This window comes from Arvicanthis niloticus, chromosome 1, assembly GCF_011762505.2.
Source record: "Arvicanthis niloticus isolate mArvNil1 chromosome 1, mArvNil1.pat.X, whole genome shotgun sequence".
Lineage (NCBI taxonomy): Eukaryota > Metazoa > Chordata > Mammalia > Rodentia > Muridae > Arvicanthis > Arvicanthis niloticus.
Window position 1 is genome coordinate 110,036,145 of NC_047658.1, and position 12,816 is coordinate 110,048,960.

Genomic DNA, 12,816 nt, shown 5'->3' on the forward strand with positions numbered 1-12,816 from the left:
GTGGGACCTTTGAAGATCTGCTACTTTCTCCCTTAGCATAATGCCCATGAGACCCAGCTTATGGCTATGTCTCTCTACGTTGTTCCATTCCTTTGTGGGCAGACCACTTTTTATGAATGTGCCCACTGCTATAGGAGAGGGAGGGCATTTAGGGCCCAGAACTCCCTGCTGCCGCACTCTGCCAGCTTGCCTATCTGTACTGCCTAGAGGGACCATGTTAATGCCTCCGTCCTGATCTGTCCAACCCATAATGCACTGCTGTTCCTTTACTTTTTTTGGGTTTTACCTCTTACACGAGACTCTTGGCTACTGCCACCAACACTCCATTTGCTTTGCCTCAGATAATAGCTGGGGTTCTGCTCAGTGGTCTTGCCTGCATGTTTAATAGCTGTAGATGCTAAGAGCAAAGCTGATCCCTCTGTACTTCTGCAGCCGACACAGTGAACTACTTCTTACAGGCTGACTTATGGCTTTGTAGCTTCTCTAGCCTCCACCCTCTGGGAAACTGTCTCATCTTCTCACAGTGACAGAGGTAGGCCTGAGATGCTTCTAAACAGAAGCCCAAGGAGGGATTGTGCTGACCTGTGGGGTTCCATCCTAGAAATCTACTTGATGGCTTCTCTCTCAGGAAGTGCACCTATGGAGACACAGCTGCCAGACTGGAGATGCAGTCACCCTGAAGCCTCAAGAGACTGGAGATATAAACTGCATACCTCAGAAGATCTTGTCTGATAACTATTTGAAAGACACTGTATGGCCTCCTGCGGTCACACACTATTATAATACATACCTATAGTACCCCAGGCTGGTACAGTCTCCAGGATAGTTCTCAACAAAGTCTGTCACAGGGACAGAGTGGCAGGATACTTACAGCAGATACTAACATACTTGCCACACAGGCTCGGTGGCAACTGGGATCCATGCCTGCCACTGGTCTCTCTGAAGATACCCTTTACAGGTGCCAGGCCGATTCTGGCTGCTGCATATACCTTTTTTTTTTTTTTTTTTTTTTTTTTTTTTTTAAATCATCAGAGAAGGCTAGACACATTTAGCATAGGTGCTGATTCCTAGCAGGGCTGAGGAAACAGGCAGTAGGTGAAGAGGAAACACACTTGATGCTGGACCTAGAGACCCCTTATCTTACAAGCCAGCAGTACTGATCTGGGCTTGCTGTCCTAACGGTAGTCCCAGGCAGCTTGCCAGAGCTCCACCCCACAGGGCAGCTGTCCTGCTGCCACCCTGCAGTTGCTCTGGGAAACCTACAGTGTGTGTTCATCAGAGCCAGACAGCCAACTGAGTAGCTTTTGTCTGGGGCTCAGGGAGATCTGTTGGCTGAGTCAGCCTTTTTCCTACTCCAATACCACCAAATGTGCCAACACAGCAGAGATTAGCTCAGCTCGCCAATGGGAGGGAAATTCCTCGGGCAGGCTGGCTGAAGGGCCTCAATTGACTAGGAGGCCTAAGTCGCAAGCTGCTGACCAGGCACCTGTAGGCCAGCTCTCCAAGTGCTGAGAGGGCAGACCAGGCCTCACCATTCAGACGAATTTATTATCAGTGTCCCAGAGCTGCTACCACTCTGCCTGATTCAGGGTGTGAGAACAGCTGTAAACATGGTCAGGACACGGAGCCTGAGTAGGTGTGGCCTAGTCCATAGGCCAGGCTGGCTGGTGTACCCCTTCTGGACTGCCATGGCATCACTGGACGCTGCCATTCTGCAACATTTGCAGATACTCCTTGTACAGTTTCTCCTGGGCTTCAAAGAGTTTCTTGAGCTTCTTGGTCTGGCCCTTGCTCAGCTCTTTGCCTTCAGTGTCGTGGGTAGGCAGACCCTGCAAGGACCACACAGATGCCATCAGTTTCCTCTGCCCTTTGGTCCTCATTCCTGCTGACTCAGAGTCAGCATCCATACCCTTATCTAGTGTTTTTGAGATGAGGGACAGATCTCAAGATAGAGGTTGGCTGTGCAGTGGTGACACATGCCTCTAATCCTGCCACTTAGGAGGTAGAGATAGGCAGATCTCTGAGATCAAGGACAGAGTGAGTTTCAGGATAGCTAGGGCTACACAGAGAAAGCCTGTCTCAAAAACCAAAATAAAACAAAAAGCTTGAGCTGCTCCTGACTGGATCTCAGAGTGTTGGGATTACAGGTGTGACTCTCCCCTCTGTGGTTGTTTGGTCACTCACTATCCCTAGTCCAGGGATCTGGCAGTGGAGCTCTAGCAGCTGAGCACAGAGAAAGTCTGGAGCATTCTTCTTAGAGTGAGAAGCAGAGTCCCACTAGGGCCTATAACTTCTTAGCTCAGAGGTGACCAGAGAGATGCAATTGGGAGGGTCCCTGAACAATCTACAATTCCTTTTTTTTGCCACCGTAACTGGGCCTGGGGTCAGAGCCTACAGTGCCAGGGGCCAAAGCTGACCACAGAACTGGCAGAGACAGCCTAGCATAGCCATTGCCCCAACAGGAGTTGGATGGTCCCAGCTGTCCTTACAGGAGACCCACTCCAAACAGGAGACCCACTGGCCCAAGGCCAAAAGTCCTTGGACTCCAGCTTGGAGGATGTGGGCTACAAAAGTCTGAAGAGCAAGGGGTTGTCTTACATTTTCATCAAACTTAGAATACTTGTTGATTTCTGACAGGAACATCTCACTGGGTGGTGTCTTCATCTTGGCCAGCTTTGCTGCCTGGAACACACAACACACATAGACAAAATATATGTCACAGACAGAGTAGCACACAGACCAGCCCACCAACCATACTCCCCACTCTACCTCCTCTATCACATGGCTTCCATGCCCTTCACCTCAACATAAACCCAGCAGAAAAACTGGGATGTAAACCAAAAACAGGGAGCGAAAGACCACCTAAGCATCTACTCCAGAGCCCTGGGGGGCTGCAGTAATCCTCAGGTGGCAGGACTGTGGAGCTGGGGGCCCACTAAGGGCATACTGTCCATTGTTGATGCCAGGACACCATCTGAGGTGTACAGGCAGAGGCCAGCTCCCTCTGGGGGGCTCTGAAAGGTACCTGGTCTAAGCCCAAAGAAGACACAGAGAACTGTGCAGCAGGGTTCAAAGTGTGATTTTTCCTCAGGAGACCCTGCACCCTAAATAAACAAGTAAAATAGTTACTTCTTGCTCCTGTTTCTTCCTGGCCGCCTCTTCTTTCTTCCTCCTCTTCTCTTCTTCAGCCTAGGGAAGCAGCACACTCCTGAGATGTATTCCTGAGTCACCCTGCGGTTCTTTCAGGCCTTACTCATCCCAGGGTGCTTAACCATGGCCCTGAATGTCAGCTATTAGCGTTGCTCTTTTCTCAAAGGTCCCCAGGAGAGAGCCGCCCTGAGCCTACTCTCCAAGCTGGTGTCCACCCAACATGGTGCCTGCCTGTGTCTGGCCCATGGAGCCCAGTGACTCCAAGGTGCCCACTCACCCATTCATTGCACCCAGAGTTATGGTAGTGAGCACAGAGATAGTGAGTCTTTATTTTTATTTTTTAAACAAAACCCCCCCAAAATAACAACTAGGAAAAAAAAAAAAACAACCCAGTGTCTTGCTGTATAGCTAAGGTTAGTCTGCAACCCATAGTAATTCCCCTGGCTCAGCCTCTTGGTTATAGACATGCATCACTACACTTACTATGACAATACACTTCTGTTCTTTTTCCTATTTTGACACCCAAGTCTTTACATGCAGGGGCGCTCCCCATCATTGAGTGGGGACAAGAAAGAAACACTTAAGAGGATGCACCAACAAAATGGTAGAGGAAATGGCAGGACCCAGGGCACTTGGCATTGGGTGGGAGCCAGGTGGCCCACACATGCTTCCTAAGTGATGAATTTCACTTTAACTGAGGGATACACTTGTTCCAGGCAGTACTGACTTTCCTGTCATGGCTCCCACTGAGGGCAACGGCCATGACTCTGCTATTCCTTAACTGTGGGCTTTAATAAGGAGACAAAGAACTCCAGCAAGCTGAGGCCTAGTTGGCACCTCATTGAACACACCAAGTTCATGCAGGCCATGATCTAGAGATGTGTAGCTTCATGCCCTGGAGATGATCAAGGCCAAGTGGGGTCCTGTAGAGTTAACTCGCTGCTCTTACAAAGGAACAGAGTTTTTTCCTAGCACCCTATTCAGGTAGGCCACAACAACCTGTAACTCCAGCTCCACGAGGGCCTGGCTTCTTCTTCTGGCTTCCATGGGTCCCCACACAAATGTGGCATTCACTCGCACACACGTAGACATAAATTAAGAATCCAAACCTTTCAAAAGGGATGGAGGCTGGAAGATGGCTCAGTACTGAACAGCACTTGCTGTGCTTCCAGAGGACCCATGCAGGATTCCTAGCCCTCACACTAGGACCCAGTGCCCATTTCTGGTCTCTACAGGTGCCTGTACTCCTGTGGCATACACTCATATATATATGCATACACATAAATAAAAATGTTAAGGGGTTGGGATGTAATACCAAGAGAAACCAGGAAGGGCTGAGCAACACCAGCAGCCATGAGAAAACTGCACCAAGGGCTGAGCCATCATCCTGCCTACTGCTAACCTGCCCCCCGACAAATATAAACACTAAAATAGATAAAACATTTAAAAAGTAAAAAAACCCCAACACTTGAAAGGGAATGGTGGTGCACCCCTGTAATACTAGCACTTGGGAGGTAACAGCAGTAGGATCAAGAGTTCAATTAGCTAAATCCTGAGCTTGGGATACAGGAGACCCCGGTTCAACAAAACACAACAGAATAAGTGGCTAACTCCACTATACTCTTCCTTTGTATTTTGTGAAGACAAGGTCACACTATATAGCCTTGGCTAGCCTGGAATGAACTATGTAAACCCAGCTGGTCTCAAACTCAGAGATACATTTTGTCTGCATTCTGAGTGTTGAGACTAAAGAATGTATCACATCCAGCCAAAGGGTTTCTTTTCTGAATTAGTTACCTACCTGGTTAGGTTATCTTTATGATTGGGGGGGGGGATGTGGAGGTGGTTTCAAGATAGGGTTTCTCTGTGTGGCCAGGAACTCGTTCTGTAGACCTGGCTGGCCTCAAACTCATAGAGATCCACCTGTCTCTGCCTCCCAAGTACTGGTATTAAAGGCACGCGCCACTCGTCAATCCAAACATCCATTCTTAAAACAACATAAAAATCCAACAGTGTTTTCATTTTTAGCAAACTCAAGTTCCATCACGTTGGCTTACTCACCCTTTTCTTTTCTTCCTTTTCTTTCAGCAGGGTGTCTCTGTCCACCAACTTCACCACTGTTGGTAGTCCTGAAAGCAGACAGTCGGTGAGACCCAGGGACTATGGGCTAGCCTGCTTGCCTGCCGCTCAGGCTGTAACTCTGAGTGTGTTAGCTGAGGCCCCAATAGCAGCACTCCCACACAGGGATCCGGAACACTGCCTTCTGGCTCACACAGACAAAAATCAGCACCAGAAAAAGTAAACTGGTAAAAAGATAACAAAACAGGGACAGGCTGCAGATCAGGGGTCGAATGCTTACTTGCGTAGCACCGTTCAAGGCCCTGAGAGTCCATTCCAGCACTACAAAAACACAAAACCATGGTAAAATAGAAAGGCCTTGACAGTCTGGAACCATCAAATGCAACCCATCATTTTAGCAGGTGTGGTGGCTCACACCTGCAATCCCAGTACTTGGGAGGCTAGGCAGGAGAACTGTGTGTGTTCACGCCTAGCCTGGGCTACCTAATAAAATGCTGTCTCAAAAGACAATATTAATATTGCTGTGTAGCAAAAGTCTCCACAAAGTCAGAAAGCTTGCAGTGAGACTGGGGTACATGCAGCTTATATTCCCAAGAGTGTGAGGAAAGGCAGGTCAGCTGCAAGTAGAAAAGAGCAGCTGCCCAGGTAGCAGCTCAAGGAATCACCCACCTTCGTGGTCTTCAAACCGCACCCCAAGCTCAGGCAGGATGTCATCCCGGAGGGCATCACTGAGCTGTAGAACCTCAGGGACTGTGGGCAAGAAAGAGCAGCTCCTTTAGACTGCAGAAGGCCTAGGCCCCAAACCCATGCTTCCTACAGTGCTGATGAGTGAGTGCTGGCTGCTGGATCAGGAGAGAAGCCAGGGAAGCCAGGAGGCTACCCATGCCACCAGAGCCACAGAAGTCCAAGGCAGAGCACAGGCTCACAGCCACCCTCATGGCAAGGCCATAGGGTCCAATAAGGACAGTTGGCTGTTTTAGCACTGCAGACCAGTGCTGAGAGCCGTAATCTGTTTGGTAACATTCTGTGGACTGCTCTTAGAGACACTGAGCAGGAAGAAGTCAGGCTGTCCAGAGCATGGTACAGGCAAACTTTATCCCACAATGACAAGGCTCCATAATACCCAAAGCTATGGTCATTGCCAACCTGGCTCAGCACTGAGGCCATGTCCCCTCATGCATGTCTCCAGACCAATGCTATACTTATTCAGGTACTCTACCTGAGTCATACTGATGTCCTCAAGGGCTCCTCCCTTCCCTAACATTGTCACCTCACGCACTTGCCACAGGCCCAGCTCAGCAGTATTGTTCATATGTCTGAGAGCTAAGAGCTCCTTGGCTGCTAGCAAGTTGCCCAACCCCCAATAAGCTCTGAATGCCCTGCCAAGTCAGAATGTAGTTGGGGTGAAGGGTCTCTGGGGTTCAGACTGGGTCTGGTGGTTAGAGTGGCCCTCCAGTCGCTGCCTATCTCATTTGGAGATGTCAGTCTTGTCTGACCACCAGGTACAGACATGGAAGGGTCATAGACAGGGAAAAACCTGCACACAACCTCAGAGATGGCACTGGATCTGGCTTAACAGGGCACTTGGTTAGCCTGGTCACCACCAAAAAGTGGCTGCCCCAAGGCTGAGCAAGAACACACAGGAGAGCAGGAGACAGAGATGCTGAGCTGAACCAACAGAGCAGGTAGGAATCAGAGGACTGTGGGTGTGGCCAGTCTCTTGCACACGCCTAACCTCTGAGTCGGTTTCTCTGTTGGTGCTAGTACTTACGATGACCAGCTGCATCATCCTTCTCTGTGGAGGGTAAAGGGATAGATATTGGAAAGCTAGGCCAGCACCATGGTCCACAGCAGATATGACACAGATTCTCTACTGCTTAGGCTGAAACTCCAATTCCCCTTGCACTTAGGAACCAAGAGTCCTAAAGGCTTTAATCATAGATGGCTTTTTGTTTGTTTTTTATTTTTATCCTAGATTTTTTTTTTTTTTCCTGGACACAAAGCCTTGTTTTTTCCTGAAGGAAATATACCCAAGAGCACAGGCTAGACTCTATGGCCACAACCTCATAACACAAAGAGCATAGAACAGGTGTTTGCAGGATCTCCTTAAGAGGCAAACTGCTTAGAAATATAAACATCTGCAGTCTGTGGGCTCCCTTCCAAACTGGCCTTAGCTAGTTTCCATCACTATCGCCTAAATAAATAAAAAATTAAAATGTCAGGCTGGAGACAGAGAGACAGTTCTTACTCTGAGGACAGAGAGAAGAGCTCAGTGGGTAAAAACACTTGCTACACAAACATAAGGACCCATAACATATTCAAATTCCAGCGCCAGGCAGTGGTGGCACATACCTTTAATCCCAGCACTTGGGAAGCAGAGGCAGGCGGATTTCTGAGTTCAAGGCCAGCCTGGTCTACAGAGTGAGTTCCAGGACAGCCAGAACTACACAGAGAAACCCTGTCTCGAAAAAAACAAAACAAAACAAAACAAAACAAAACCCAGCACCCACAGAAAAAGCAAGGTGTGGTGCTGTGAGCTTTCAGCTCTGGAGAGATGAAAATAGGTGGTTCCCTGGTGGCTGGCCAGCTGGCCAGTTGGCCATGTTGAATCAGTGAATCCCAGGTCCCAGTGAGAAAATCTGCCTCATAAGGCAGATGGATCCTGAGGAACAAATTTGACCTCTGGCCTCCACACACATGTATGAAAAGGCGCGCGCACGCGCGCTCACACACACACACACACACACACACACACACACACACACACACACACACACACACTTTACTCAACTGGGAGAGGAGGTGAGAGAGGTAGAACCAGAGAGAGAGAAGGGGAGATAGAGAATAATCCAGAAAGTAGAGGAGATAGGAAACCCACATCCTCACTCCCATGAGCAAGCCTAGAAAACCTAAAATCCGTTTCCAGTGAGTACTTGGCTACTGTCCTTAGCAGCACCAGTCACAACTATCAAAGGAGGAGTGAAGAGAAAGCAAGTTCTAAAACAGGAGCCAGCAGTCCATTGAGCCTTGAGAAGGAACAAAACAAATGTCAGCTACTGTATGGACAGACCTCAAAGATGCTATGTTCCATGAAAGGCCAGAATAGGGCAGTCTGCAGCTGCAGGAGCAGCACTGTGTGACAGTGAGGGCCAGTGGAGAGGTGGGAAGTGGCACTATCCAAAGAGTCCTGCACCAAATGCTGATCTTAAGATTACTTAAAAAAAAAAAAAAGATTTATTTATGTATTTAAGTACACTTTCACTGTTTTCAGAAACACCACAAGAGGCATCAGATCCCCTTACAGATGGTTGTGAGCCACCATGTGGTTTCTGGGAATTGAACTCAGGACCTCTGGTGGAACAGTCAGTGCTCTTAACCCCTGAGCCATCTCTCCAGCCCCAAGATTACTTTTTTTTTTTTTTTTTAAAGAATCATTTTTATTTATATGAGTACACTGTAACTGTCTTCAGACACAACATAAGAGGGCATCGGATCATATTAGAGATGGTTGTGAGCCATCGTGTGGTTGCTGGGAATTGAACTCAGGACCTCTGAAAGAGCAGTCAGTGCTCCTAACCTCTGAGCCATCTCTCCAGCCCTTAAGTTTACTTTTGTTACAACTATCCACTTCAATAAATTATATGCCTGCCTGAGCCTAGTCCTCTACTGGGAGAGGCCTGGTACTGTCACCTACATGACTCACAGGGGATATAGCCCACGTTACTGGGGTCCCCAGTGTCATGGAAGTTTTGGTATGAAACTAGCTGCTGGGTCTGGGACCAGGATGGAAGCCTACTGGAGGATTGGGCAGGAGAGGCTCTTCTGAATCAGAGGCCACCATTGTTGTGGCCAGTAGCATTCCTGCTGAGAAGCAAGCCATGTTGTAATCAGTGTGGGACCCAGTAAGGCAAAGAAACCTTCCCTAAACAAGGTTCCAAGACAGAGTGCCTCCTGGGGATACCTGTGCTAGCAGCAGGTGATTCCCTAGAACCACCTGGCACAAATCGTGGTATCTTTCTCCACACCCTGAGTAATCCTCTATCTCTCAAACCATGCACCTCCTAGCTTTGGAGGACAAAGAATTGGTGTGCATAGGCAGCCTGGCACCACTATGCACAAGGCAGAGCACTAACGTGACTCTAGCTCTGGCCCCAGAAGGAGCTTCTTCAAGCACCCTGAGACTTCAGCAGGACAAGCCTAAGTAACCAGGAACAGAAAGGAGATACAGTGAAACCCAAAGGACATGCTGACTGTGCATAGGGCCCTCTATCCTGCATCTATCAGAACAAGAGCTATGCAGATACCTGGCCCTCTGCCTAAGGAAGGTTTTGCCTGAGATGTTCTAAGTCAAAAGGAACTCTGACCCAATACAATGCTGCCCTGAGAGTCCTGTGGAACAGAGGAGGTTCAATTTGGCATGGGGCTTATATACCTACACACCGTGGACGGCCATCACAGGTAACCCAGCATGAGGCCTTACCTTTTTTCTCTCTGGCAATCTTTCGCACACCCTCTCTGAATTCTGATAACACCTGCAGGTAGGGCATGACTGTAGACTCTAGCTGTTGGAAAGAACAGATTTGAGTTACAAGAGCCATTGCTGTTTTGTAACTAAATACCTAACAGTTCAGTGGATATGCCACAGGATACATGCTGCTGAACCCTGTGTCCTGAAGCCTACAAGTCCTTGTCATGCCAAGTGGTATGAGAGCAGCATGTGCTAGAGTGCAGCCAAACCCTATCTCCACACTTCTTGGAAAGCATGACGCAGCTAGCCACCATACTGCCAACCTTAGCTCCACGTACCTGATAAAGGTGATGTGGGTCAGGAAGCAAAAAGTACTTTTGAGCTTCTAGTAGGAAACACTTCAGCAGACACTACTCTCTATCCATTGCTGACATGATGCATTTTCCTCAGAACAGACACAGTTGTCAGAAATTTGTCTATACTATTTCCAACGGGCTGTCAGGATGCACTGACCACTTGTGGTCACATGTGGGCCTGCTGAGTCATCTTATAACTTACATGCACAGTAATAGCTGAACAAAGGGTCACTACCTACAATGACAATAAGGATAAAGCCAGGGGACCCAAAACCACACTGGGCCAGACCCAAATGAGAGTCTGAACCTAGAACTATCTTACAGTGTATTTCTCTATCTCCGGGACCAAAAAGATCTGGCACTTCTGAGCAGGGTCTCCTTATGTCTCAATTACGCAGTAGCTGGAGAGCCAAGAAAAGGAAGTGGGAGAAGCATTGGCTAGGAGGCAAGAGAGCACTGAAGTCTGCGCTAACTAGGCCTGGCCCTCCTCCAGACAGACTGAGGGAAAACTGTCTCAAAGCAGCTCTGGACTTCCAGAGTGATCTTATTTTCAACCCCTTTGGACAACTTCAATAGGCTAGTCACCATACAGCCAACCTTGGCCTCCAGTACTCAAGGAGGCTCCTTGGTAGAAGGCAGAATATGTCTCCAAGAGTCCTGGGGCTGGAATCCTGCTGCCCGGCTTCTACCTGGGCACAAGAGGTTTGGCTCAGGTCTGCCTCTCTGGCTCACACAGAACCTTTAAACTTGGAAGTCATCACCTGAACTTTATAATGGGGGCTGTGGGATAGAGGATACTTGGCCTCACAGGCTTACCATGTTCATCTGTGGCTGCTTCTTCCTACAAGCCAACTTCAAGGGGCTAATGAGCCCATCTGGGGATGCAGGGTGTGATATATCTTAAGATGCCTCCCCAAGACCACAGCACTGCTTAAGACTAAAAGCTACCTTAAGTTCAAAGGCAGAACTACCTTCACTTACTAGTTATGCCTTGTTTTTTTTTTTTTTTTTCTCCTCAAAGAAAAGAGGGAGGGCTAGAGAGATGGCTCAACACTTGGTGGCTTTGTAGAGAATCCAAATTCAGTTCCTAGCATCTATATCGGATGACTCCAGGTACAGGGAATCTGATACCTTCTTCTGAGAGCACCTGCATTCATTGCAAATACCCCTCCCTCCAGATACACACAATTAAAAATAAAATGTCAAAAAAGAAAGTGCTTTGTTAAGAAGACAGAGGATCCTTGCATGGATTTGTTTTTGTTGTTGGTTTTTTTGTTTTTGTTTTTTTTTTTTTTGGTTTTTTGAGACAGGGTTTCTCTGTGTAGTCCTGGCTGTCCTGGAACTCACTCTGTAGACCAGGCTGGCCTCGAACTCAGAAATCCGCCTGCCTCTACCTCCCAAGTGCTGGGATTAAAGGCGTGCACCAACACTGCCCGGCTGCATGGATTTTTAAAAAGCCCCAGCAATGATTCCTATCTGGCAATGTCTAGAAGCCACCACACCAACAGTTCACGCTGACAATTTCCTCCTTCGCTGAGGTGAGCTGGCTCAGATTTGACAGCCCGGTGTGGAGGAGGGGCCTCAGTAGGAAGCAGCCCTGAGACAGCCTTTCCATTTGTACTGAGCTACTGTTTTCATTAGCACAGCAGATGCTCCATCTAAATATTTATATACACTTTCTTAGTTTCATAATTAAAGAGTGCTCTCCGCAGGAGAAAGGTGGAGGGGAATCTTAAACAAGCTGTCCTTATGTAGCATAGAAACATAACTGTCATGTGTGTCCATCAGCCCACTAGACCTACAAGTACTGAAGCCAGCTGTGGACCATAGGGTCTGTTCTAACTGGGCTTCTTTGCATGCTTAGACTGGTACTCAAGATACTCTATGGGACTGCTACTTTCCATTTTCTTGGCACTTGCTGCTAGAACAGGGGCTGGACATGGCCTGACATGAGGTTCTGCCTAGCTCTGTGGGGCAAAGACAAATAATGGAAGTTCTCTCAGGATACCACTGTGGTATGTGAACACAAGACCTTTAGGAAAAAGTCCACTGAATTAGATGGTTCACACTCCATATTCTCAGTGTGATGGTTTGAATAGGAATCACTCCCATAGACTCATTCATGTATTTGAATGCCTGACTCATAGGGAGTGGAACTATTAGAGGAACTTGTTGGAGGAAGTGTGTCACCATGAGAGAATGCTTCAAGGTCGCCTATCCTTAAGCTATGCCTAGTGTGGCTCACGGTCCCTTTTGCTGCCTGTGGATCAAGATGTAGAACTTTTAGCTCCTTCTCTAGCACCATGTCTGCCTTCACGCAGCCATGCTTTCCTGCCATGACCATAATGAACAAACTTCTAAAACTGTAAGCCAGCCCCAAATTAAATATTTGCTTTTATAAGAGTTGCTGTGGTCATGTTGTCTCTCCACAGCAATAGAAACCCTAAGACACTCAAGTTGAAGTATTTGGAGGAAAAACAAATTGTGTGTTTGTACTGAACATGTACCATCACTCCCCAAACTCCACAATGTAACCATCTGCACAGCATTTATAACATGGGGATTATATACAACCTAGAGGTGACTTAAAACTTATAGACGGGCCAGGCGGTGGTGTCGCACGCCTTTAATCCCAGCACTTGGGAGGCAGAGGCAGGTGGATTTCTGAGTTCAAGGCCAGCCTGGTCTACAGAGTGAGTTCCAGAACAGCCAGGGCTACACAGAGAAACCCTGTCTTGAAAAACTAAAAAAGCTAAAAACAAA

General features: G+C 48.0%; 1 protein-coding gene across 3 annotated transcripts in view; it reads right to left on the reverse strand.

The window, feature by feature from the left end:
• Positions 1-1,528: 1,528 nt before the first annotated feature.
• The window catches only part of Cars1 (cysteinyl-tRNA synthetase 1), a 43,695-nt gene continuing 32,407 nt past the window's right edge, over positions 1,529-12,816 (reverse strand). For 2 of the 3 annotated variants that reach the window (XM_034508623.2, XM_034508612.2), the window contains 6 exons: positions 9,710-9,791; positions 5,899-5,979; positions 5,212-5,279; positions 3,130-3,189; positions 2,599-2,682; positions 1,529-1,829 (listed from right to left, as the gene is read on the reverse strand). In XM_034508623.2, coding sequence (XP_034364514.1) covers positions 1,695-1,829; positions 2,599-2,682; positions 3,130-3,189; positions 5,212-5,279; positions 5,899-5,979; positions 9,710-9,791 — 510 coding nt within the window. In that variant the 3' untranslated portion in view covers positions 1,529-1,694. Of the gene's footprint in view, positions 1,830-2,598; positions 2,683-3,129; positions 3,190-5,211; positions 5,280-5,898; positions 5,982-9,709; positions 9,792-12,816 lie in introns of those variants that run through there. The other variant, XR_013104354.1, reaches the window with a different exon arrangement.